Source organism: Prunus mume, linkage group LG6, assembly GCF_029339155.1.
Source record: "Prunus mume cultivar Tortuosa linkage group LG6, ASM2933915v1, whole genome shotgun sequence".
Classification (NCBI taxonomy): Eukaryota; Viridiplantae; Streptophyta; class Magnoliopsida; order Rosales; family Rosaceae; genus Prunus; species Prunus mume.
In genome coordinates, this window is record NC_142703.1 from 18,581,588 (window position 1) to 18,608,709 (window position 27,122).

Consider the following 27,122-nt stretch of genomic DNA (forward strand, 5'->3'; position numbering starts at 1 on the left):
AGGATGAATTTCAAAATTCAAAATTCAGATGAGTTCAAATTTTGGATGAATTTCAAAATTCAAATTTCAAATAAGATTTTCATCCAATCAAATCAAGCCACGTGGCATGTCTATCTTGCCAAAATTTTCTGTAAAACCAAAGGCTCAGCTCATTCCTCTCACACCACATCTTTCTATATTTTCATTTCCTAACTCTTTATTGAGAATTTTCCACCAACTAAACAATGTCATTTCCGTACGAGTCGACCTTGGAATTTTTGCACAAAATTCAGCATGAATCTTTTTCCACATATGAAAAAATTTCATCTCATTGCCTGACACGGGACAATGACAAACTTGGAGCCAAGCCTCACACAAGGAAACATCTTCATGGTGCTCCACGCCCTTCGGTTTCGATAGAAGAAGCCATAAAAATAAGAAATAAAAATACAAGGTGAAATAGAGGAAATGTTGAGTAAAGAGTGAATAATAGTATAAGTAAAATAAAATGAATGAAGATTGGTGTTGAAAGTGAAGGGTATTGATAGATATTTATAGAAAGAAAAAAAAAATCAGAATTTTTTAGTATTTTTTTTTAAAAATTTCTATTTTTTTTTCTTCATAATTTTATTGCCAAAAAAATGTCAGCCGTTGGATTGGATTTGGAGAAGCAGATCGAAGCATTAGGGCGTGACACGTGGCTTCTACCGTTGGATCTGCGCAGGTGGCGTCGATCACGCTGGTTTAATTTTTTTAACCATTGGCGCGTGCAATGCCACGCGATGACGTCGCTACCGACGTCACCAACACCGGGCTCGACCTCGGGCTGAACTGGCCTTCGGGCCAGCCCGACTTCATGGGACCCACTCCCAGTCCCGGGCTTGGGCTCCTCGCTGGAAACACCTTTTCTCTTTTTTTTCCCCAGCCCGAGTCTCCAGGGGCCTCGCTGGAGTTGTTCTTATAGGGCAACATTCAGGCAAGGCCAACTTGCTATAAACAATATAATATATATTTTGGCAAGGACCTGCTGTGAAGTACATTACACGATAGACTGGGATCTTTCAAGCCCAGTTGCCAAGTCTGGTTTGATGATCCCAGAATCTTAAACAGAAAGGAAAATGCTAACTTAGGCATGTATTATTTTGTTATATTCGCCTAAAGCATCTAATCTCATCAAACTTCATGATCAAATGTTATTACATCATTCTTGAATGTATACATTGGATTTTGGCTGAACACAAAATGTGCTTATATTGGATGAAATTCCTTTAACCAAAAACTATATTTTTAAGTAGTAATAGTATGTATGCAATAGATAATTACCTGACAAGGTATTCACATCTAAACTTCTTCACTCTCTAAAAACGGTTCATCTTAACTTTTGGAACCAAAAGAGAGTTGTACAGCCAGCAATGCCTTGTGATCCCGAAACTCCCATGTCCATATTTTCAAATCATGAACATATACTATTGCAGCTTGCCCTGAAGTAGTTGGACAATTTGCTCTGCTCTCAATTGGATGCCATTGAGATACTCCGTAAGAACACGTTGCTGGTATGAACCTCCCTCCTGTTGTACAGAAACCAAAAATAAAAAAGCATCAACATCTGGGAAATAGAAGCAACAAAACGAAAATAGATAGGTTATTCAAAAACCGAGGTTGTTTCTCACTGTTCGGATCAGAGTCCGTTCAACCCTCTTCTTAATGACAGCATAGAGCTCCTGTGGTAAAATTTCCCCTTTGCCAAGTGTTAATCCATTGAGCAGCAGCTTGTTCCATTCTTCTTCAGGAGCTGCAAGGCAGATCCACCAGACATCAGATCAAATTGAGTGGCTTTCTAATTAACTGCTGAGAAATATAATAGAAAGGTCAACCAACCTCCCCCGACGACAGTTTTAGCTACAGCAAAACCTAGAAAATGCATCTTACACGAGACACAACAAAAAGTAGCCAATTCATAACAAAATAATCAGAATGTGATCAAAATGCAAAGAGGTAATTTTCATATCTGTTTTGTGGTTATGTGTTACAGGCAAGTAACAATTCCACTTCCTTTTATTCAAATCAAGCAATCCCAGTCCACAAATCCATGAGGCATGCATAAACAAAAAGTTAAATCTAATAACAACCAATTATATGAGTAATTGATAGAATTTAGGATCAAACTTTTCAGCGTATGGTTCACAATGCAAAACATGTATCTATTGTTTTAGTTCATCTAATAACCCTTATGTATTTTTTCCCACGTTATGTACACCATGACATAAGCATAATTACCATGGGAGAAACCCTTAGGATAAACTTTTTAGCGTATGGTCCTGGTCATTGAACCAATCTATTGAGTTTACAGGATATCTACCCGAACCCTAAACTGAAGCCCTATTTGTTATCTTATGCAGGATTCAACCAAACACTCCTTTCAACTTTATGACCACACGTCCAGGATATTCCTTCAATATACTAGACTGAATCAAAAACATGTTGCAATACCCTATAAACAGAATATATTCTTTTGAAAACAGCAAGAGACACCAGATTCTCCAAAGGAGCACCATCAATATGCATGAAATTCATAACGATGAAGAAACCATTACTACAGAAAACATAAGTGGTTAGTAGTAAACACTTGAGGTTAGAAGTTACAACAAAATCTCTTTATCAAGAACCAGTAAGCTAATTCTTCAATCATAAGTTCTGCAAGATAATTTAGATTATAATGACAGATTCTCTTTATAAGTTTGATGGAAGACACCTTTGATTATGGTTTCTAGAAACTACTCGGCCTTCAGAATTTCATCCCCTGCAAATAGTACACAGTTATTAAGAAACCCACTTATGAGATAAAACAAGCACAGTAGTATTACAAAGGAAATATTTTTTTTATTAAAAAATGTATTTGATGGTAAAGTTTGTTGATAATTAAAGCACCATTCAGAGACACACTAGTCTAAATATATAATGGAATAAGACAAGGTGTGTCATAACTTGCACCCAGAAGGTCAAATATTAGAAATATCTAAGGCCACCCTATCTCTCATTGTCCACTCCCCAGGTCAACATGTCTTCATGTAGTACAACTCCGCAAACTTTCGAATGGTGTCAACTCTTAACATTATTCTGTCACAACAATCCTTAAATGTGCTTGCCACATTGGCAGTTTGGTATAATACCTCCAAAAACTAGTCAATTATATAGTCTAGATCAACCCAGTATGCACACACACAATCAACACCTAACAGAATTGGTGTATCACAATCTCCCCCATTCAACTCCCTAATGTCTTCCTCAAGGCCCATGATCAAATCCACTACATCCTCCTCAGGTGCCAAACTTGTCCTGCAATTCCTTTGAACCCACGTGGAACTACCGAATTAGCTTTGATACCATTTGTTGTGATACAAGGAGCACTCTATCAAAGTGAATGAAGTATCCCAAGAGGATTAGTTTGAAACAAGGCTTTATATAAGTATAACGTAGATAGACCTAGTACATAACCAATGAGTGATTCAACACATGTTCGCACAACCCACACTAACAGAATCAGGGTATCACTTCGTGAATAGTGAACCATAATGGTTTGAAATGTCACCAACAATAGCATCAGTAGTGTCAGAAAATATAAAACCATGCATCGGGAACTAGAAGCCATGCATTATAACCTACTGGGTCTCTCTACCATTCTAAGTCGGATAATCTAGTTCTAACAAGTATATATCATACACTAGTTTTGCTACCCATGCAAGAGTGCTACTAATCTTATGTCCAGGCTCCAGCAGTTATCCTCCCTCTCTTTTTCCTCTTTTTTGTTCGAAATATACTCATAGGAATAAACACAAAAACTAACATGAAAAATACTACTAAAATTATCAGAGCATTACATCAATTTTCAAACATTGGCCAAGGTCTTTATAAATCCATGACACCATACTATTTGCTTTTATACAAGTCCAAAGCATATGATAGCATGTCTAAAGGCAATGGGCACTGCAATTACCTTTTTTTGCATAGCTACGCTTGGATAGAACAGTAGAAGCATAGAGTTGTAAAACCTTTTGTAACATAGCCTCAAATCCTGGCTTATCTCCATCTCCTTTTGCCTGAAATTAACTAACAAAGTACATTATAATTGTAACTTATATGAAGATCACAACGACAAAAAAAGTGTATCCAAGCAGTATTGCAAAAGGGTTTGAACTTCAATTCAAAGGTCTTGTAAGGAAGTTTACAACTTAGCGTGTCTAAAGCATCAAATGGAAGAGATTGTTCATGAAAACAGCAATACAATACAAGGACCACAATATGAATCTCTGTGCACATTCTTGCAGCACCACTTTGAACTTAAAGGAGAAGGAGAAGAAGAAGAAGAAAGAGTAAATGACAAATTCTGAAGATAACTTCTTATACGACATAAAAACGCAAGAAAACACCACAATTCAAATTTTCTAGAGCCAATTCAAGGGCAATGTGAGAACGTAGTAGCAAATGATTGACTACTCCTATAATGATGAAGGATCTTATGGTTCCAAGAAAAGAATATTCAGGCGGTAGCAATAAAAGTATTAAAACAAACTCACTTGTCGTAGTTGCGCATTAACTTCTGAAAGAAACCCTTCGTCCAGTTGTCCATCTTCCTCCCTTTGGACTAATTCCTATTGATCAAAAACAGAAAACACTGAATAAACTATATATTGAAAATAGTTTTGATTTTGCATTAGCAACTTGTTATGGTTGGAGCATCCAAACCAAAACCAATTAGCTATTGTGGAGAGATCCCAAATTTTGCATATTGAGATACACAGCTTAAAATACCTAATGGGAGACTTATAATTGTCAACACTCCCCTCATGTGTGGCCATAAGAGAGCCAAAGATGTGGATCAATTGTATTAGGAGAAACAGAGCACGTTTAGTTCAATTGGGTCTGACACGTGGATGAATTGCCCACTCCAGTACCATGTTAGAGTTGCAGCATTTTACACAAAATTTATTGGTTACAGGTGGAGATCTCCAAGATTTTATATTAAGATGCAACCCAATGTAGGATTCTTATATTTACAAAAAAAATTAATGATTTGAAAAAAATTTAAACTGGCAAGAATTGCATATATTCAACCGTGAAGTAAATTTACACAAAAAGAAGAAAGAAAAAAGGACTCACTTTCTCCATTAATTTAAGAGCCTCGGGATCTCTAGGAGGCCATTGAATTTCTTCTACTTCATCAACTACAGGTTTCAGAATCCCCTTGAGGACATCAGTAGCTGAATCTATCTTTTCCTACAGAGAAAGGGGGAAACAATAAATAAAAAATTTGCGTTGCTAAAACACTCAGGAATATCATTTAACATAGACCCAAAAGAAGAAGTCCTGGTGGGCTATGGTGTAGGGAGAGAGAGGTACATTGGTCTTATGAACAAGGCGATCCACTATGCTCATTATAGATATAGCCAATTCCTCATAGTCCTTCTGAAAGAATGCAAAAGATTAAGCCTTCTTCCACAAGCTTGAACCGGAAAGAAGTCAGCAATAAAAGTATCATTGTAAAATTAGAATTAACCAAGTTGAAAACCGTGCTTTATCATCCTCCGATTTGCAGGTATCAGTTCTTGCCGCAAGCCGTATCCAAAAGCCCTCATTAAAAGCCAAGACATTTTCAACAACAAGCTTCTGAAGCTGTTCACCAAGCATAACTAGCAATAAGGATTACATTTATAATTTTACAGGTGGAAGTCAATGAAAGCTGCATTGAAGTCCCAACATAAAAGTTTCCATGTTTAATCAAACAATATATACCCGAAAACCCTTCTTTTTTCCACACATTCCATACAATTACAAAATTATATCATGATACATAAAACTAGAAATCTAGTGCAAAGAAGATCAAATCCTAGTCAAATATTCTAGCATTCACAGGTTAGGTTGACAATTGGTGGAGAGACCCATGATATTATATGCACTCATGCAAGGCTTCCATTTCCCGATGTGGGGCAGTACTCTCAACAACCTTATACAAGGAATTTATTAATTATATGTCCTTGGCCTTGAAAAGCACTCCCAAAAAGAAACTATTAAGGAATTGCCTTTATGGTCCTATCTCATGAATCTTCAAAATTTCAAACAATAATGTGCCTTTACTACTGCCATTCTGCTTAAGATTATTAACAATATTAATTTGCTCTTATCTCCTTTATCTTCAAAATTTCAAATAAAGTAAAACCCTTAGAACTAGTATTATTTCACATAACAGTGTTATAGTCTCACTACCACAGAAAGAGGACAATGGCAAGTAAAGAAATCCAAATTAGTTAACTGATTGCTGAAAAAGAAATCATATATGGAAGCAAAGTGCAAACTCCACATTTACTTACTTCAATTGGATTTGCATCTCTTAGTTTGTCTATCAGCCTATCCACTTCTACAGTCTTTTTGAATGCTCCCTCGGCATCTTGATTGACTGCACAGATCAAAGTTCTCCTGTTTTATTAGATCGAAACACTCAAATTTACTATTGACAATTCCATCAACCAGATTCAAGAATAGTGCAACCATAAAAATGGAACAAAACAAATCAGCATATGGAGGCACCAACAGAAAAGCAATGACCATGGCAACTGACTTTCCAACAAAAAACCGATAATGTAGGCCATAAGATTTAAAAGAATAACCAAACAACCCAAGAAAAACGAAACTAGAAAGAATAGTCCTTTACAACTAGCTGAATAAGTTATTAACGGCTACAAATGGTCATTCTTAGTTTTCTTTTTATTTTCTTTCGAAAAACAAATAGTAAACTATTAACGGCTATAGTGACCATAGTAATTCCCTACAGAAAAACAACAATTGAAGAACTCAAATTAAAAGGGAAAAAAACCCCAAAAAGTAAGAATCATCATTTCTATCAAACTAAACCACAATTTTGGGGTTTTCTTTCTTTAAAAACAAACAAATAAAGACATTGCCCCAACATTGAGCGACGGTAGAAAGAGAATGAAAATTGAGTTGACAATACCTCCTCCTCCAATTCATACGAGTTGAGGAGCCGAACCGCTTTGAACTCGAAACCCCCGTAACATCCCATTTCTTGAAAAATGAAGTTCTTAATCCAACGCAATAATATACCTATTCAAAATATAAATTTAAAAATAAAATTAAAAGCCCACAAATTGTCAACAATATTCAAAATCTATCTCCAAACACCAACTACAAAGTAAAAGCTCCAACATTTTGCTCTCTTTTGCATTTTCTCAAAGCTCCACAAATTGTAATTTTATGCATACATTACATACAAATGCATAAATATAGAGAGAGAGAGATAGGGACTGGAGTTGAAAAAAAAAAGATAAAAATAAATAAAAAGTTTGTAAAAGAAGTACCTTAGAAGGTGAAGAGGAGCATCGATGAGCTTGTACGGACGGAGGCGCGGGCATGAACGAGAAGGAGGAGGCCATTGGAGGGAAGCTTGTACGGACAGTGGCGGGAGTGAGAGTGAGAGAGGCCGCTGATGACCGTTCAAGTTTGTATATCAAGATTTTTCTTCTTTTATCGCTTTCTGGGGAATTTTTAGCGGATGGGAAGCTTTGGGTCTACACCAAGAGAATGCTTTTTCAGGCCCCCCAAAAAGGTCCAGTTTTCAAATGGGCCCATACCAATCTAAGAACTTCTCCATGAGTGTTTATCCATAAATCGTTTCAAATTGGGGACTGATTCTTAAAGAGAAGTATCATTATACTTAGAGCTAGTTCGTTTAGTCGGTCACATTCTATTATTTGATCAAATTTCAATGATTGACATTCAAATTTGGTTAAATCTCAACAAAGTATTTCTACACTATGAAGGGAGGGTTTCAGTTTCCTTCTTATTTTCTCATGAGCTAGGTAGACTTACCAAATATGAGAAATCATCCAAACCCATTTTCCTCGAAACCAAACGCCTTAGAGATACGAAAGATGGTCAATTAAGACACAAAAGTAATTTGGCTTTCATGAGTTCCCATGACCAAAGGTACCAAGAGATGAGAATTGCAACTCAACCCAACAACCCTATGTTTAGTTTGCCCAAACCCTAATGTTTTTCCTAATGGTGTGCAAATCCTAAGTTTGTTTTAACAGAAAATAATTATATAAGTATTAAGTACCACATGATGACTTAATTAGTTAATTGACCACAAATTGACAAAACACCTTCTTCTTTTTTTTCTTTTTCAAGCATCAGCGAAGTGTGCACGTATAATTCTTCTTCATGAAGAAGGGCAACTAATTAACACACAAGTTCCAAAGAAGAGAACCAAATCAAGGCCATCCCTCATTTGCCACTCAACCACATGCATGAATGAATGAGTTGAGACTTCAACTTTCTCACAAGGAGCATTCTTGAAGATATATTTAAGCTTTGCTTCCCTAAATCTTGGATCAATATCTGTTTTGTTATTTGCGAATAATAGGGTCAATTACACTTCGGTCCATGATCTTTCAAATCAATCATAATTATGCCCTAATGTCAAAAAGGAAGCAAAAATATAATCGTATGATTGATAAAAGTGCTAACTCACTATGATTGATTTAACTCACTTGAGTATGATTCTAATTGTTTACATGATACAATAACACTTTGGACACGGACCCAAAAGTAATGTATTGGTGTTACATAGTTGTAATGTATGTGTCGACATCTTGTCAATATGATTCACACTCTTAGTAGGTACTTTATATTCAATTCGTTTAACTTGGAAATGACGTTACTTAATTTTGGAATAGACATGCTATGTTAATATGCAATTTATTGTTTTTTTAAATAAAAAAAATTCAAAGAAGATGAGATTCTAATTTGAGAACTCTTTTAATAAATTAAAGGAGCACTGTTATTAGATCGATATTCAGTATGTATTATGCACTGGCAGGTCCATTTAGGGTCCAGTGAAGGCACAATCATGTTCTTTATCTATGAAGGTGCGCCAAATTTTCATGAGATTTGGTGTTAGATGGAAGCAAACTGTTTGATAAAATGCCTCAAAGAAGACTAAGGCAAGGCAAGGGGGGCAACCTCTATCATCTACTTATGTTATTCTTCTTGTTCTTTGGACTTTTATGTTTTCTAATTTGTGAATGATGTGTTTTTGTTTTTTTTTCATTTAAGAGTCGATTAATCTTCACTATTGGCAACAGTGTTTTCTTGCTTAAAGAAAGAAAATTCATGGATCCACCACTAATATTATATACTTTCTTTTTCTTTTTTTTGGTGAAGAAAGGGGGCTAACGCCCAACAAAGAAATTAAATAATGGCTCGAGGCCTACAGACTCCAAGTAAATTTTCGTTAAAAAAGGACCTAATACTGTCAGGAGGGTCTTAAAAAGTTGACAAACCCAACTCAAGACTTAAACACAATTAGCATTGGTGTCGTGCTCTCATCTCCAAATACGTCGTATCTTTCAAGTCTTAACTTAATTGGTATCGTGCTTTGGCAGATCCGTAAAAATTTGTGCTTGACTTTTAAAGACTTTTTAGAGAACACAAAAGATCTCCCCAAGTGATCAAAAAGTTCACCAAGTACATATATTTTATCACTGCCAAAAGTGTCTTATGACAATAAAAAATTTGTGACAAACAGACGATGAGTAGTGAGCAAGTGAGCGGCTTTTCACATGGTCTTATTTATGTTCCAAAATAAAATCCCATCCATGTGAGGAGGTTGGAACTTTACAACCAAAATTAAAAATAATTAATTATTAATTAATTAATTAATTAATAATGATAATTTATAAAGATATAATAGGAGATGTTCTTCTTCTCTCTCTCTCTCTCTCTCTCTCTTATCTTCTTCACGTTCTTTATGTTTAATGATTCAGTCTCAAGATCTTCCATATCCAGGTCTGAAAAAGTGTTCTTTTGTCCTCTAGTGCTTTGCCAATTTTTTTATTTGCAATCTTCTTAGAAGTTCTAGCTTTCCCATGCTGTAACGTGCATCAAGGTCAATCCTTATATGATGGGAGGAGCTGCCAACCACGTTTCTAATTTTGTTAAATCTTGAATTGAACCAATTCCTAAAGGTTTAGTTGAGACTTACCAACAAAGTCACCTAAGTCAATGGTCCTCTAATGCACAAGGCAAAGACAATTTTTCCATGTGTTCCAAATGGTTATAATTATGGAATTTGAAAAGATGGGGTTTGAAGTTTTAGAGTTGGTAAACTTGTTATTTATCTGACTTAATAAGTATGATGAGATTTAAATGTATCGAATTTGAATTTTCTTACACGACGAATCAAAATCGTATATAAATCTTGTTGATGATGCATATAATGTTGTGATGTTTGAAAAATGTTGCTTTTGATAGGTGGAGATGTTTGTACGTCATGGACTTTGAGCACACGAGAATTCATATAAGTTGTTGACCAAAACAAAAGGGTTCATAAGAGAAGATAACAATTTATTCTTCTTCTTTTTTTACCTCTTTAGAGGTTTATAATTTTAGGGATTAAAAAAAAATACTTGTTATTTTATTACAGTGGACGGAATCGAATATGGGGAATCATCGAGCTCCTTACCACTTGAGCTAAATTGTGCCAATTCTAAGAGCCAGTGGTAAAATATTTTGCTCCACAACGACAAGGCTTGTTTTTTAACGTCCAATTAGACCTTTTTAATTCGTGTCTTGAAGAAAAGGACCAATTGGACCATTTCCCTTCTGGTTTGGTTTGCCTTTCCGTTTTCCAATCTATTCATTCCTACACATAATTATGGGGAAGAAGAGGGCAGCTGGTGTGGGTACCGACAATGACATAATGCGGCTAGTACAACTTTTTATAGATTGATTGAATCCTACTTGCCAAATTGTGCATCTATAATATCTCCAATATATATTATAATATTCCTTTCTTACCAGGTATGCGTAGGAGTTCTTATATTCCCGTCAATAACAATGTGACATGTGTGCATAAGTTTTTTTTTTTTTTTTTTTATTAATTATTTTTGGGTATGTGTTAAACTGTAATTCGCATAAAGGAGAAGTAGTATCCTATATATAATATTTGTGTATACATACTTTCTTTCTCTTTGCACTTTTTGCTCATTTATGTTTTGAGGTGCTCCTCTTTAAAACCAATGCAGTTTTGACACCAGCCAAATTCAAGCAACATTGACAAAGTTTCACCAACAACAACAAAAAAAGATATTTTTTTGTTTGACAAATGTCAAAATCACATTGATTGTAAGGAGGAGCTCCTTCTTAGATTTAAGGAGCCAAGTTTTTTCATATAAATAAATGCAAACAATAAAAGGGAGTCGTCATTTGCACTCCATAATAATCATTTGTATTATTTTTTTCCTTATAAAAAGAAAATCTGTTTAGAATGTGACCATCCAACTTAAAATCAATTGATACTAAATGCAGAAATCCAAGATATGAGATTTAATACTGTTAATATTCACACAAGCCATAAAATTTCTTGTGAATTGTATTGTACATGCATCAATAGTTGAGTCATCGAGACGTGAATAACTAGGAAAGCAAAACCTCTAGCTAATTGTTAATTATCTGGTCTCCCATATGCTAACACTGCTCCATCCACATCACCTCTCTTTCTCTCTTTCTTTCTTATTATATATAGGGTTAATCGTTTTATTAGTCTCTAAATTTAGACCCGATTTGCATTTGAGTACTTCAATTTCCAAAATGGTTCCTGTGGTCCTTTAACTTTAGTTTCTTTAGGACAAATAATCTTGCAGTCAATTTTGTTAACTTTTATGTTAAATGCAGGGGCAAAATGGTATTTTTGTATCATAATTGATTAAAATATAAATAAAAAATTTTAAAAACTAAAAAATTAAGATTAAACTCTCTCTTCCCCCTCTATCCTGATTTCTACTCCCCACAAATTATTTTTTTTTTGGGTTTTTTATTTGATTTGATTTCATTGTTCTTTTAAAGATATAATTTTTTATTCATTTTTTTGGTTTTAATATAAAAATACCATTTTGCCCTAACATTTAACAAAAAAAAGTTAACAAAATTGATGACATAACCATTTGTCCAAACAAAACTAAAGTTAAAGGACTACGAGAACCATTTTGGAAATTGAGGTACTCAAATACAAAATCGGGTCAAAATTCAGGGACTAATAAAATGATTAACTCTATAAATATTATTCTTAGCAGAAAAAGGGAGGGATTTACCACTCTCTCTTTCTCTCTCACATTCCCACTATATTAGAGAGAGAGTTTAGGATCAATGTTTGCCAAGATGTCCATCTCCAACCCCAAATATTCTCAGACTAATGACACTGAAAAATCTGGTTGGGATAGGATATAATTAGCCAGAAAATAAAAGAAAAAGCCTTGGTAGCTGCCTCCTCTTTACTCAAAGAAAGAAAGAAAATAAATACATAGTCGAGAGACAGACAGAGAAAGAGACATCATCCAGAGCTTTCTCAAAGACAGAAACAGTAAAAGCACACACCTTCTCTGAGCTTAGCTGTTCTCTCTCTCTCTCTCTCTCTGGTCCTCCCTAGCCAATGCCCAGAAGCCCATACTCAACTTTGTCTGCATCCCAGTCTCCCCCATAACATTTCTTTTGCACCCATCAACACCTTAAAAGAACATAAAAACACAGCACATCACAAGCCTGCATAGAAATTTAGAGATCATGAAGATCCGGTGTGATGTGTGCGAGAAAGAAGAGGCCACTGTTTTCTGCTCTGCAGATGAAGCTGCTCTCTGCGATGTCTGTGATCGCCGTGTTCACTACGCAAACAAGCTGGCCGGCAAGCACAAGCGCTTCTGTCTTCTCCACCCCACTTTCAAAGACTCCCCTCTCTGTGATATATGCCAGGTAATGCATTCTCAACAGAATTCTCTGTTTTTTGCTGATAAACAATGATAATTTTCAATACAAAGTGCTCTGGTTTCTCATTTTCTTGGTGGGTTTTGCAGGAGAGGCGCGGATTTCTGTTTTGTCAACAAGACAGAGCTATTCTTTGCAGAGAATGCGACTTTTCAATTCACAAAACCAATGAGCACACACAGAAGCACAACAGGTTTGTTCTTCCAGGCGTTAAGCTCTCAGCTGCTGCTTCTTTATATCCAACCTCATCCTCCTCATGCTCTGGCTTCTCTCAAGTGGCCAATACCACTGATGCAAGAGCCTCCAAGTCTTCTTCAAAGATACCCAAAACAGTTTCTGATGAGGCCTTGAATTGCTCCCCATCAGTGGAGCAAACGACGTCGTCTTCCTCCTACAAGACAGGAGAGAATTGTGGCAGTGACAATGGCTCTGTTTCAACAAGCAGCATATCAGAGTATCTGATGGAGACGCTGCCTGGGTGGCATGTAGAAGACTTTTTCGATTTTTCGTTTGCTCCCGATGGTTTCTGAGGTTGGCAGCACACCTTACATCTAGAGAGATTTGAAAAAACCAAAGAGAAAAAGAAGCCATTGTTATGGTGATGTATATTTGGCTGATAACAAGGCCAATTTTGCTGGTGTTTTTTTGTGGGATTTGCTTTGCTTTTGGTGAAGCAAGATCTTGAAAACAACATAAGTTTTTTTTTGTCATCAGAACAATTTGGCCATCTGGGTAGCTCAAGTTTCACCTGCAACTCCATATGACCCCGAGACTGGTTTTACAAATATGATGAATAAAAATAAAAAGGCAGTCCAGTTCAGTTCAGTTCAGCAGAGGAAGGGGGCTGATGCTGGTCTCTCAGTTCCTTCAAGAAATCCGAAGCTGTTGATAATCTGTTGTATAAACATATCTTTTTCAAGGTTTTTATTTGATAATGGTTGTTCCAAAAGTGTGCTTTCCTTTTTCTGTCATGGGAGTGAGTGTCCTCATGCTTTATTTCAACTTCACAAGTTTATGCAAGTCCTTGTGGAATGCCTATTTTAATCCTTAACTGTTACTGGATATGGATGGTTCCCCAAAAGAAAGGGAACTACCAAAGAAACATTTGTAAAGGTTTTGACTTTCAAGCAATCGCAGCTTCAACTTCTCTATAGAGCTAATAGGGTGTGAGGAACAGAGGCAAAGACAGAGGACATAGATATAGATACAGATACAGAGAGGGGGTAGTGCAACTGGAATAGCAAAGTCATTCCCATCGTTTAATATTAGGGGCAAGCAAGGTGCAGATTGGTTTGGTTTGGTTCGGTTCGGTTCGGTTTCGACAAAAATCACAAAAGAAGCTGAACCAAATCAAACTAATGCATCCATGCAAGTCAAATCCGAAATCTACTCGCATCTACATTCTGTTCATTGAACATTATTTTTATGGTGACTTAAAAGATTGGCTCAATATCAGTGAAAACCACAATGCAAACAACCCACTATGTTCTCTTTTTTGGGTAAATAAACCCACTATGTTGTAGGAAACAAGATAACTACTCATTTATTTACCACCCAAAAACAAAAACAAAAACAAAAGTCAACCCTAAAATCCCACCGTGCATATTTCTGCTTCAAGAAATGACAGAGGAATGACCCAAAAGAAAAGAAGAGTGAAATAATGAATTAACATTGCAGAGGTGGAAGAATATTGCTTCTTAAGCATTACATTGTTTTTTCTTTTTCTATACATGGTTTCAATCACAACATTTTGCTGCATACTCCAAACAAAGCAACATTCTGCATCTCAAACTCCCAAATTTGATTGGTTTCTATTTCCCAACTTTGTCCCTTGTTATTTTACAGGACCCAGGTGAGAGAGGTAGAAACAAAATATTGATATACCTTTTACACAGTTTACATACAGGCAAACTAATTAAAGAATCGCACCCGCTATTTCACATAAAACAGAATCATGATAAGGCCCTGCAAAATAAAAAGTTGAAAACAAAATGAAAACCATCCTCGTTAAATTACCGATCCAATACTGCAAATCGATGAAATAAATGTTATGGCATTGCCCTCTTATAAGGAACCTTAGCAGATAGGATTTGCTTTTTTTTTAAATCCGAAAAATAATCAAAGGGAAAAAAATATATATTAACATATTGCATTACCTTCATTTGAGGGCATACAACAGTGTTATGAGGTAAATGCAAAAAGCCTATCTGCAATCTTTGTACGACAAATTGGGCACTCGGAACAAGCAAGTGAACAAGATTTACACACTGCAAAAGGTACCATAGTTACTTACCATAAGAAATGATGAGCATATATTGTATTTTTTTAAACACAGCTTCAGAATGACTTACAACAAAAATGCCGGCAGGGCAGAAGAATTGCTGCAGTTGGTGATTCAAAACATACTTTACACAGATGGGAATTGGCATCTCCGTTGCCCTGGTGTTTGAGCTCTTTGTCCTTCATCTCTTGCATTCGAGCCTGAAAAAATAAAAGGATGGTGCACAAAAACAGTCAAGCTTTTAATCTACTTTAAAATATAATTCATTAATCTTTTTCTTCTTAAGCAGATTTGACCTCCACATGCTTTTCCCAAAAATGGCTGATCCCTCACAATCATAAGCATGATAACATCTAGAATAAAACCATTTTGATTGAGCCAAGTGGGCCTAATCTCTATGCAAAGATGTTTTAGGTCCAAACTTAGTGACCTAAGAAAATATCATCCTTTTAAATTTATGTAGTAGTAGCCTCCTTTAGTTTTCATGTTCTCAAAGCCATTAAAACATCATTGAGAGCTTTTGTCTCATTGGTTTAAAAACACTAAACAAACCTTAAAACAGAATCAATCATCTCTTAATATGTCTCCCGAACAAATTGCAAAAGAATTCCAAAACAATCTAGAACAATAACGTTAAAAGATAATGCAGATTCTCAGGTTACCTTGAGGCGAAGAACGAGAGGTTCTTCCATAGGACTTTCATCATCAGCTGGTTTCGAAACATCCAAAACTTGTCTCTCTTTGGGGACAGTATTACTGTCACTTGTTTTTAAACCATTACTATTTCTCATCACATCATTGTGCCTTTCTTCTGTGTGTGTCTCAGGGATAGAACCACCCTCTTTTTTTAATTTTGCAACCAACACCCACATGTTTGCTAAATCATTTTCTAGAGCTTCCTCCCTTTTCTTTGCATCTTCAACCTTTTTTCTGTATTCCTCTTCTACAAATTCCTTTTCAGCAAGGGCAGCCTCAAGAGCTGCCTCTCGCTGTTTCCTTGCCTGAAGTTCCATCTTTAAATCATCAGCATCAAGATTCCATGACTCAAAGTCATCAGACATCCCTGATATCTCATTAGCACGACCAGAGAGCCTCCCTTTCCTCCCAGATCTTGCTCCATCATTGTACTTGCGGTTAGCACCATTAACAGGTTGCATAACAGAGCTTCTAGAATTGGCCATCTCCCGAGCAGCCAACAACTCTTTCTCTAGTTTTGCACTCTGCAGTGAGAGCTTTGTCACTTCACCAGCCAAATTCTTCAACTCCACAGCAGCAGCAGATGCCAGTTCTTTTGCATAAGAAGCTTCTTCGGCCAGTTTTTGATTTTGCACATGTAACCCACTGTTCTCTTCTGAGAACTGGACGTGCTCCAGCTTTAGTTTCTCATTCTCTATCTCCTATGAGAAGGAACAAAAGCATCAACCAGTTAGAAGTATAGCATGAAAGCTAAAGCAACCTCTTACATTAGTACAATAGCATCTTCAGGCACGATACAAGAAAGATTAAAAACTGATATTAATGAAGTCATGCGAAAACAAAAAAGAAATGACTACACAAAACTATAGACTGCACCATTCTAACAAAAGAAAAAATTGTCACTATCAAGTAATAATGACAGAGGAACTATAGGTTCTACATGAAAGCTCACATGAATTAACCAAGAATAATAAACTAAAACAGGAGTGCAAGTCAAGAGTATGGCAAAATACTTTGACACTAATGGTAACAGCTAAAAACTACTAATCTATCAAGCTCTATGGATTTATAAGCTAGAAAGTTCAAATAATCACCTGAGACTGAATTTTCTTTTTGAGCTCCTCAACATATTCTTCAGATACACAGTGCTCGGAAGACGTTTCACCAGACACTGAAGCCAAACGTCGCTCTAACTGATTCACTTTTTCATGCAATTCCACGTTCTCTGCACACTGCAAATAAACAAAGATAGCTCAGAAATATAACAAGAGGAAATAAAAGTCTGCACTGAAACACGGAAGAAAGCTTCAGATAAATCAGCCGGATAGAATAAAAAATTAATCAAAGAATATGACTGAAAGGATCCAAGGAAGATGAAATATTCTAACCTTATTTTGCAATTGCTCCTGAAGAATACGATTGTCTGCTGATTTTATCTGCATGAACGTTACACTTAAAAGAATAAATTATACCGCCATTATAATGCATTGGGCAAATGTTATAACATCAAAAAAAAGTAAAAATTAAAGTGTTGCATGAAATTTATAAATGAAACACTGCCCATTTAATGTCCATCATACTGATATACTAATACATTCACTCACTTCCAACTCAAATCCCTTCTCATTGCACTGGGTCGTCAGTCTTTTAACTGTCTGTTGCAGAAGAAAATGAAAGTGATTAAAACAAAGCTTCAGCTATCTGTTGACAACAGTAGAAAAAAAAATGAGAACTACTTATAATAATGAAGATGATGAGAACGCAAAACTACCTGCTGCATCTCAACTAAAGATGCATTGGCAATTGAAGCCTCGCCACTTTCGTTTATGCGCTGTTCTAAAACTCTCATTTGCCTTCTCTTTTCATGGATATCACGTTCCAAGTTCTCAATCTGTAAGCATGCATGGTTGTTCATTAGGGTCATTTTAAGGAAAATAAACATACTTCTGCCGCTGCCAAATGAAGCTGTAAACTCCTAAATTATTTAGGATGGTGAATGCTAAATTTTTAAAAAGGAATGCATATTAGCACTTCTAAAAATAATGATGCGGAATAGGATTACTAAGAATAAATGGAATTTATACTTGAGTTTTCGCGCTATCAGGATCATTTACAGACTGCTCCACCAATCGCTTCAAGGAGCTGGTGCCAAGTGCAATCTCTCCAGCAAGCATCTTAACTTGCTCAACAAGCAGGTCTATATGATCTGACATTGTCATTCCTCCCTAAAGTACATTAAAATAAGCAGTCATACTTACATCAAAACAATGAATGATTAGTACTTAAATGAAAATATGACTATTTTAGCCAACCAACGAAATCATAGACACTCACCCAAAGAGAATTATTAATAACCATAAGTTTGTTCATAAGAGATATAGTTGTATTAGGTGGCAATCAAAGCAAATAGTGTATAGACAAAACTTCATGCCACATCCTAATTTGATAATTGTTTGTAAGTAAAATTAAGACTTCCTGATTTGACAATTGCATGTCTAAGTTGTGAACAGACAAAATATATACAGGAAGAATTGACAAAAATCTGGAAAATAGAGAAGATATCTCCCTACAAATCCTATGTGTAAACTCCTCCAAGGGTATGCTTGTATGTCTACAATATGCAGTGTGCCTACACCGATATATATGTGTTTGCATGCACACATGTGGGAATGAAATGAGCACGTTTCACTTCCCTCTTCCTCAGTACCTCTCAGAATTTTTTTGCAAGATTACTAGGTAAAGTAATCGACCTTTATATGCAAAATGGCGACAAAGCCAAAGTAAACGAAAAATAGCATAACTTACCATTGGATGTCTCGAACCACTGATAAGTTCACCGGCTTGAGTTGATTCCGTAATTGTACTGCTAGCTGGTGAGAGATCGTCATTCCACCTGCTGGAAGATCTTTTGTGTCTAAAATCATTAGCCAGATCTGATGGAACAGCAGAGACAGAAGACGGTGACTCCTTCTGGTTCTCACTCTCTAGGAGCAAGGGCCCATCTCGCACTACTTCTACTTTCTGACAGAGAAAAGTCACAAAATGTAAGCATCTGACCATGCTTTTCCCATCAGAAAACAAGAAGTACGAAGGATCTGTTGTCACGATAAATCCTTTTTAAGAGCATAATAAACTAGAAATACAGTCACACACACACACATACAAAATGCATGAATATCAAAATTGAAGTGATAGGAAATGAAATCCTTTTCTTAGTTACTAAAGTAAGCAAGCAAACAGTGACAGGAAACATGCATCCTTGTCTATATAGCTTACAAAACAAAAGTAACTTCTCCAACATTCAGCATAATATTTTTCCTAGCTTATGATTGGTCTCATTTTGAATAAATATTATCAACATTCAAAGCTCAAACAACTAAGCTAAAGAAAGGGGAAGAAAACAACAGCACAGACCATGCTATAATCTACAACTTCATTGGGTAAGGAACTCACATCATCCTCACCAACTGAATAACTACGCTGGTGGCTGGGAATATCACCCAAACATCCAGGAATTGTATTTTTTGAAGAAACAAGAATGAGCTTTGTCAGCCTCTGGATTCTACTCATAAGAGCAGCCTTCGCTTCCTCTTCTTCCTCCAATCTTGATTGCATTTTAAATTGACCTTCTTCCAACTATTTCCAAAGAGCAATGATCATATGTAAATCTTAGTCAAACTCATAGTAAGCCATTGCCACCATCAAACAAAACTGATATCATTTCAAAAGCAAAACCTTTTGTTTTAAGGTGATAATCTCCTCATGGCTGATGCCAACAAGCATCCCCTTCCTTAGCTGATCAAGTTCTTCTTTAAGGACCGAAATTTCTCTTTGATACTTCTTAATCAAAGACTTCTCATCAATAATCTGCTATAAATAATTTCAAAAAATAAAACAGAAAACAAAGAGCAGAATTGTGAGCTTAAGTGTTTACTTTTGAGTATTGTTTTAAAACATTATTCATGCAATGAATTGTAGCACACCTTATTGCGCGATGCATAGATTTCTACTCGCTTTGCCCTGCTTGCAAATTTCAATGTATTATGAGTTTCCTCCATGCTGCTTGATGCAGGGGTAACAGTGCAAATAAGCTGGGAACATATGCATAAGAACAAAATAAAGGCAAGTTATAATAGTTTTAATTGCATAAACTTTCAGAACAGTTGATTCAAAAGCACATCCCCTGGTAAGGTGTTTTTTTTTTTGGGGTCCAAAATCTACATTGGAGAGGCTTTTAAACAAACAATAAACAATGAAAAAATCAACAGAAGGCCATGGGAAAAAGTAAATCATGTATATTACACATTACATGATTTACAACAAAAATGGAATAATGTGCTAACAATTGTAGCATTCAAACTCACCGAAACATGACCATGCCCACCTAACGAGGATTGCAGAAGGCGGGTAAGCTTAGAATCTCGATATGGAACATGGGATGCCTTTCCCTCACTCAGTTTTCCTATTACCTTCATTGCAACCATACAACCAAGTTACGAGCAAAAGATTAGCTTGTTTATCTTTTCACCAGAAACATTAAAATGATTTATAAAAATAGTGACCATTTTCTTGGTAAAACTGAATACAGTGACCATTAAACAATAAAGCAATATAAAGTTCCTCTCAGCTAGAAGTGAAAGTGCATCAGCATCGTGTTGCATAAACATTGTCACCAAATACAGTCTTTCATGTGGCTGGAATGGTGTGCATGAAGGCTTTGCTTAGGCTTGGGAAAATAGATTATGCAAATTATGTAGTAAATAGTCTATAATAATATATTTAAAAAAGGCCAACAAAATTTCTACGTTTGGTAATATAATTGAATTGTCAGGTACTTACAGTTCCAAGAGTTAGAAGGCTCTTGTTTATGTAAGATCCTTCCTTTCTTCTTAGTCCAGTTGTTTCGGTTTTCGAGCTCTCAGATCCAGCAAGATCAATCAAATTCTAAAGAAAACAAACAAACAAAAGATTACGACTAAACATACATGTATATAAATAAACAATCTAATATTTCAGAATGAAAATTTAATTGAGCCATACAAGTTGAGAGAAGATCACTCCATCATATTCATCACCATGGGCACTACTTTCAATCATCTGCAAATGCATCGGTCAGTTAAAAATTAATTAGCAGAAATGTAGCAGAATTGATAGCATTCGCAATTCCATGTGCAGAAATGAAGAGATAGAAAATTAATCTCACAGAATGCAAAAATTTTACAAATAAAAATAGGCAACTCCTAAATACGATTACTGCCCAAATTATTATAAGGAGCAGTTAACCATGTATTATCCAGGAAAATATTATTTGAAATCATTTCATTCACAAATTTTAAAAAGTTATTTATGTGTTCCAGAAGGAATACCAAAGGCTCAAATAAGTAACAGCGTGATACGGTTTATATTTTATTTAACAGTGACTTGTTGCTTTATTAATGAACGCATTGCATGTCTTGGTTTGTGCACATATTGGTCTATCCACATTGATAAAAGATACAATACCAAACACAATCTCAAAACTATAGATTGAATAGTTGGCAACTTATCACAATCAAGGCAGTACAATTCATTGATACATAACGAAGAATGCTTACCAGTGTAAATATGGTGTGGCTTCGACTACTCAACAGATTAAAATTGTTGGATCCGACATGACGATGTTCTGCCATTACCATGCACCAGTTAAAAACTCAGTAAAAAAATCATCTTTAACCTAATAAAATTGGGAGAAAAACTAAAGTCATCACTACAAGTAAGTACCTTCTCCAGCAGCAATAAAAGAAAGCGCATGCCCAGGCGACAAAACAACTTCTTCCTTTATACCCTCAACATATGTACCCTGAAAATATAAGCATAATGACACAGACAAATGATAAATCCGGCAACAAACTAAATGTACTTACAAAAATTAAGCTTTAAAAAGTACATAAGTACCCAAAAAATAATCGAATAAGACATAAAAAGGCCTTAGAAAGCAAATAGATACAGTTAAATAAGGACTTCCAATAAAAGATAAGTAACAAACCTGTGAATCTTCTCTCACACGCAAATTTTGACCTGTTGGATCAAGCAAGTCATTTATCACCTGATATCAGATGCACAAATAGCACCAGAAATCAATACAAATAAGAATGATGAACATAGCAAGAAACTTTGACTTAGACAACAACTAAAGTCTCCATGTTAAGGCTAACACAAAAACTAAGAAGGACAAAAAGAGCCATCTGTCAAGTAGAAAATTAGATCATGAATATGAAAACAAATAAATGATGGTTGAAAGAAATCCCAAAGTTTAAATTATAGAGCTTATTTTCATAACTAAGAAGAATGACAAATACATTTTACCAGGAAAGGAATGAGCTACCGTATAATCTGAAGCCTTAAATGTGACTGCCAATAAGAATAGTTCTACTAACCTCATTGTAGATCTCAAGATATGAGACACGAAGTAAAAACTCCCTCCCTGGGGTCTGAAATGAGAATGCAACTTTCAGTTAGTCATCACAGCAGGCAACTCAAGTAAGTCATTTGTTAGTATCAACAAAAACAGAAAATAAACCTTCCATGAGTATACAAGGCAAAGCAAATAGTCATATACTATTGGCAAGGTAAGAAAGAATGCAAGATAAATTAGTCCACAGAAACTAGTATATAGAACTCTGGTCTGTCAAGTATTAAATTGGTTCAATAAACCTAAAACTCCATGTCCATGATACAATTATGGAACACTGGTCTGTTAAGTATTTTATTGATCACAGAAACCAGCAGAAGATACAATTAACAGTCTATAAAGTAAATTACTGTGATAACTTGCTCAATAAAACATATTGCAATCAGGACGAGTATGTTTTAAATCATAATGCAACATCAGTGTGCAACATCCTGTACAAAATAAAACTGACAAGATCCTGGGGCAACGTTAAATTGAAGGGAAAGGGTGGAGGAACAAAGAACAACTCATACAAAATTCATAGGTGCACTTACATCTTGGATAATACTGAAGACATCCTTTATCGCCAATGGTATAATACCTGGAGAGTTTTGATCTCCCTGTGTATGATGAGAAATGAGTTAAGTAACAGTATTGTTATTGTCCATGGAATATACCATAATAGTGAGAAAGTTTCACAACATTGTAAGGTAACAGAAACAAGAAATATCGAGTACGGTATTCATAAAGTAAAATGTAGGGTAAAACACAAACATATGGTGAAGATCATAGAAGATAACAAATACGTCCAAAAGATGATATTGTTGCAGAATCTACAATTGGACTTTGCTTCATAACAATGTTCCAAAGTAAACGAGTTCAACATAACTACATGTTCGTGCATAAAAAGTTATTTGTCTACATTTCTGCTAAGCAAAAGCCAAACCTAAGACTTCCCCAAGTGCACCTTAAAAAACTTAATCATTTATAGCCTCCTTAAATTAGATATTGATAGTTATTTAGATAGGTGCCACCAGGGGTATTTTGACTTGCTCAAAGAATTAGAAAAAAAACAACCATTGACAATTTGATGATCAATGGAATTGTGCCTTAGGGAGGGTCTCTTTACATATTGTAAGAATGCAGAAGAGTCTAACTTATACTTTGTAAAGACCAAAAGCTATCTGGAGACCGGCTCCTTTAAGTATCATGTGGTTCTTGTGGCTTGATTAGTTGAGAGACATGAAAAGATTTTGAGGGAGTGGAACACTACATGAAGTAGTTCTCCATTAATCATTAATCATTTATTTTTGCAAGGCCATACAAGGAAGTTTAAATTTACTTGCCTAATGTGGAACCAAACAGGCCATCATGGTTTTTAACATTCATAGGCTTTCAGTAGCAAAAGCCCAAGAAAAGACAGTGGAACTTACATGCATAGTGTGTGTCTTTCCACTACTTGTCACACCATAAGCAAAAACAGTACCTGCATTGTTAGTAACCAAGCCATAAGATAAGGCAAATTAACAAGAGAACTGAATGAAATTTAATTAATTAACTTTTTTCAAATAAAGCTAATAGACTTTTCGTTACAAGCAATAACGAATTCTCCCTACAAGAGCAGTATGTCATACCATTGACACCTTCCATGGCAGCTTTGACAACAGGTTTAGCTGCAACCTCGTACACCTCTTGTGAATTGGCATGCTGTCCAAAAACTCTATCTGCAACAACAAAACCATCCTCAAATCCAACAATTTAAAAACCCTGTAATTTCTACGTTAAATGCAAATGAATTCTAACACATTTTCTTTTGAATTTACCAAAACCGAATTAGATTCACATTCAAATTTTCAAATTTGGAATTACAATTAATAACAATTAAGACAATACCAAATGCATATGCTGTAGCTGGATTGTACTCATTCCTCACTATCTTATCACCGTCTGCGTACCAAGTGATCTCGTCCCCTCTCTGAAACTCCCTCTCGCTGCAAGAAAACGCCCCAAAAGCAAAACCATTCAATCACATTACCTCGAGACCAAACCCTAGAACCAAACGGTTCAAAATCCGCCAATCCCAAACCCAACAGATCTGATCCAATACGCTCAGATCTACCATTATTACCTCAGCGGCCTAAACCGAATCGTGACCGATATGCTATCCCCACCCCTCGGCGCCTCGAGCATCTCCGCCAAAAGCTCCTCCGACGCGAAGCCCACCGGCGAGCGAGTACTATAACCGCCTGAACCGTACTGCATTGAATCGGAGCGGCCGCGACTCGGCGTCATGGATCGGGACCCGAGTCCACCTCCCGAGTTGTAAAACGACGTCGCTGAGGTCGAGCAGGAGCGCGGAATGATCCGGCCGTTCATCAACGAAGACGAGGACGAGGTCGACGAGTAGGGGCTGGAGGGCTTGCGGTAGGAGAAAGGCGAGCTGCTGCGGGCTCGTGAGGATGAGGCCATCCAGCTGAGTCAACACGTACGGTGACTCGGAGAGAGGAAAATGCAGCAATTTAAAAACAAAAACAAACGATGTGAAGGAGGAGGAGGAGGAAGAAGAAGAAGAAGTAAAAGAAGAGCAAAGAGAGAGAATATGTCAGAGAGGTCACATGGCTTGCGAGCCAAAAGCGAAGAACATTGTTTTTCCTTTTTTATTTATTGAATTAAAGCTTTCAGCTATTATTCTTCTTCACTCTCTCACACTGTGTGCGCGACTGTAGAGAGAGAAACTGAGGGGGAGAGAGAGAGGGAGTTTCGTCTTCTTTAAGACAAAGTGAGAGTTGCAGAGAGAGAGAGAGAGGGACTAATAACCGGTGAGTGGTGAGAGTGAGAACGACGGTAGTGGATTAAATTTTGAAATTTTAAAAAATAAAATATTTAAATTACTTGTGGTGACGTGGCGAAGTGGTTTAAATTTGGTGAAGGCAGGCAACCGCGCGCATTATGTATTAAAAAGATGGACTTTGAAAAATAAAAACGCTACGAATGAGCGGGAATAACAGCGGCCGCCGATTAAGACAATTTATATAATGCCAAAAAAATACCATTTAATTTATATAATGCATTGTATTCTTGCATCTATTGAACGATATTCATCGTTTCCTTTTCCAAAAATGTCATTTAATTATTTTTTGAGTTTTGTAAATTTTATTATGTGCTAGTAAATAGTAAATATTTACACATAGTTAAATTAGGCTAGTAGTCAGGGTAATAAATTCGCTACTTGCACGCAAGTTTGAATCCCTTTCCACATAGATTATTATCGAACATTTGAAGAGGAGTTCGGCTCTTGCTAGCCCAACATATTTCAATTGCATATTTTGAAGTGATTTGCAATCTAAGTGTCCTTTGGCATTGCTTATTTATGGTGATAAGTGATTTTTTAAAAAATTTGGGAAGCCCAACCCGTTTAGTAAACTATGAGAAAATCACTTATTGTTCAAAATTATTGTGAAAGAAAACTATAAGGGAAAGCAACTAATTGGGTGTTTTCATTTTCTGATTATGCGGGAATCAGTTTCAAGAGGTGCTGGGTTTAATGATTATACGGGAATTATTTTCTGATTATGCGGGAATCAGTACCAACAACACTTTTAACAAAGAGTTTACCAAATACCAAACTACTTTCTCTCATAACAAATCTGATAGCAATTATTATGTCAAACTGGCCAGTCTAATAAATAAAAAAACCCCCCATATTAATACCTCATTTGAGGTCTCCAAGCCATGATTTCACTCTATATTTGTTAAATACTTATGAGCTTGGACAAATGTGTTTAGGGATAAGCATGGTAGATTTCTTGAATATATGATGGAGATGAGTGATATGTAATAGAAGTCTTGTTTGCAAGAATGCATGTAATGGTTGGTGAGGTGTGTGTGGATAAATTAGTTTTTTTTAAGACATTTTTTATTAAGAAGGGCGATAGCATACTAAACTCTCTCACACACACACACTACATGGATGCTAGGACTCGAACCCAAAATATTTTCCAAGGGAGGAATTGCTCCAAATCACTACACTATTGGGTCATTTGCATATGATGATGAACTAGGTTTAATTTTGAAGTATGATGTCTCTTATTGTATTTTAAACCTATAGTGAAATTAAGAAAAAAGAATAAATCAACACTAGGGTGACTCAAATCAATATTGAGTTTTAACATAAAAACTTGGTAAAATTGATATCATCAATTGGTAATTAAAAGTTAATTTCATTAAAAAGAGAATATTAAAAAATGTGGTTACATGTCAGCACCCGAGTTTAACCTAATGGAAAAGGACATTGACTTACAAACCAGTTGTCTCATGTTTGAACTACCATAACACTTTAGTAGTGTGTGTCCCTTATAGTTTAGACTATCGCTTGTATTAAAAAAAATTATAGTTATATGTTAATTGAGGCTGTTCAACGAACTACTTGGCTCAATGCCCAATCGTCTTTATTTAATTAATGTTTTTTAGGGCTGTTTTGTGTATTAATTTACTATATTGAATGGTTAATGTAAGTAGTTGTAGCTAATGCTTTGGCATATTTGAAATAAATTTATATTCAAATAAATTTAAATGTCACGTTGACTAGGAATAATGGGATTTGTAGTATACTCCATCAAAGCTTAAACTTGTTATATAAAAAAGGAATTGGATGAGAGCATCTTACCCAAACGTGTTTCAATGTATTTACAATTTAACTATATTTTTTTTTTCTCTTTATTTATTTATAAGATACTTAAATAACAAAAATAAAATTCATTTTTATATGGATTTTTTGTCCGACCAAGACCAATCATGGCCGGCATGACAACAAAATTGTCGTTGAGGAATAAAAAAAAATTCCTCGTCGATTATTTGTTAGATGATAAGAGTTAAAATAGAAAAAATAAAATAAAAAATTATTGT

At 35.6% G+C, this 27,122-nt stretch overlaps 3 protein-coding genes across 9 annotated transcripts; 1 reads left to right on the plus strand and 2 right to left on the minus strand.

Annotated features, from left to right (window-relative positions):
* Positions 1 to 1,119: 1,119 nt before the first annotated feature.
* Positions 1,120 to 7,878, minus strand: LOC103335721 (uncharacterized). Of its 6 annotated transcripts, XM_089055221.1 has the most exons (12): positions 7,350 to 7,869; positions 6,986 to 7,095; positions 6,345 to 6,450; positions 5,551 to 5,649; positions 5,377 to 5,442; positions 5,137 to 5,253; positions 4,554 to 4,628; positions 3,974 to 4,076; positions 2,732 to 2,779; positions 1,858 to 1,903; positions 1,650 to 1,771; positions 1,120 to 1,547 (listed from the first exon to the last, which is right to left on the minus strand). In XM_089055221.1, exons 1-9 carry the CDS (start codon positions 7,422 to 7,424, stop codon positions 2,754 to 2,756), a joined length of 777 nt encoding a protein of 258 aa, XP_088911347.1. In that variant the 5' UTR covers positions 7,425 to 7,869; the 3' UTR covers positions 1,120 to 1,547; positions 1,650 to 1,771; positions 1,858 to 1,903; positions 2,732 to 2,753. The 6 variants fall into 6 exon arrangements, with proteins under 6 accessions (XP_088911347.1, XP_088911348.1, XP_088911345.1 ...); XM_089055222.1 differs by lacking the exon at positions 1,858 to 1,903 and having other exon boundaries at positions 3,974 to 4,086; positions 7,350 to 7,878; XM_089055219.1 differs by lacking the exon at positions 1,858 to 1,903 and having other exon boundaries at positions 1,650 to 1,824.
* Positions 7,879 to 12,461: 4,583 nt separating this feature from the next.
* LOC103335722 (B-box zinc finger protein 20) lies at positions 12,462 to 13,564 on the plus strand. Its single transcript, XM_008238751.3, is given in 3 exon segments — positions 12,462 to 12,798; positions 12,900 to 13,336; positions 13,338 to 13,564. Coding segments are annotated over 3 exon segments (651 nt in total). The 5' UTR covers positions 12,462 to 12,612; the 3' UTR covers positions 13,366 to 13,564.
* An 899-nt stretch (positions 13,565 to 14,463) lies between these two features.
* Positions 14,464 to 25,071, minus strand: LOC103335723 (kinesin-like protein KIN-7D, mitochondrial). 2 transcript variants are annotated; one of them, XM_008238753.2, is made up of 25 exons: positions 24,346 to 25,071; positions 24,111 to 24,208; positions 23,852 to 23,941; positions 23,651 to 23,703; positions 22,772 to 22,837; positions 22,204 to 22,257; positions 21,813 to 21,872; positions 21,548 to 21,626; positions 21,382 to 21,449; positions 20,828 to 20,884; positions 20,627 to 20,731; positions 20,152 to 20,256; positions 19,771 to 19,878; positions 19,523 to 19,654; positions 19,241 to 19,423; positions 18,593 to 18,808; positions 17,872 to 18,012; positions 17,559 to 17,678; positions 17,392 to 17,442; positions 17,176 to 17,223; positions 16,882 to 17,019; positions 15,754 to 16,488; positions 15,162 to 15,291; positions 14,967 to 15,077; positions 14,464 to 14,775 (listed from the first exon to the last, which is right to left on the minus strand). In XM_008238753.2, the coding sequence occupies exons 1-24, from the start codon at positions 24,684 to 24,686 to the stop codon at positions 14,992 to 14,994; spliced, it is 3,264 nt and encodes a 1,087-aa protein (XP_008236975.2). In that variant the 5' UTR covers positions 24,687 to 25,071; the 3' UTR covers positions 14,464 to 14,775; positions 14,967 to 14,991. The 2 variants fall into 2 exon arrangements, with proteins under 2 accessions (XP_008236975.2, XP_008236974.2); XM_008238752.2 differs by having other exon boundaries at positions 19,523 to 19,657.
* Between the last annotated feature and the right edge of the window lie 2,051 nt (positions 25,072 to 27,122).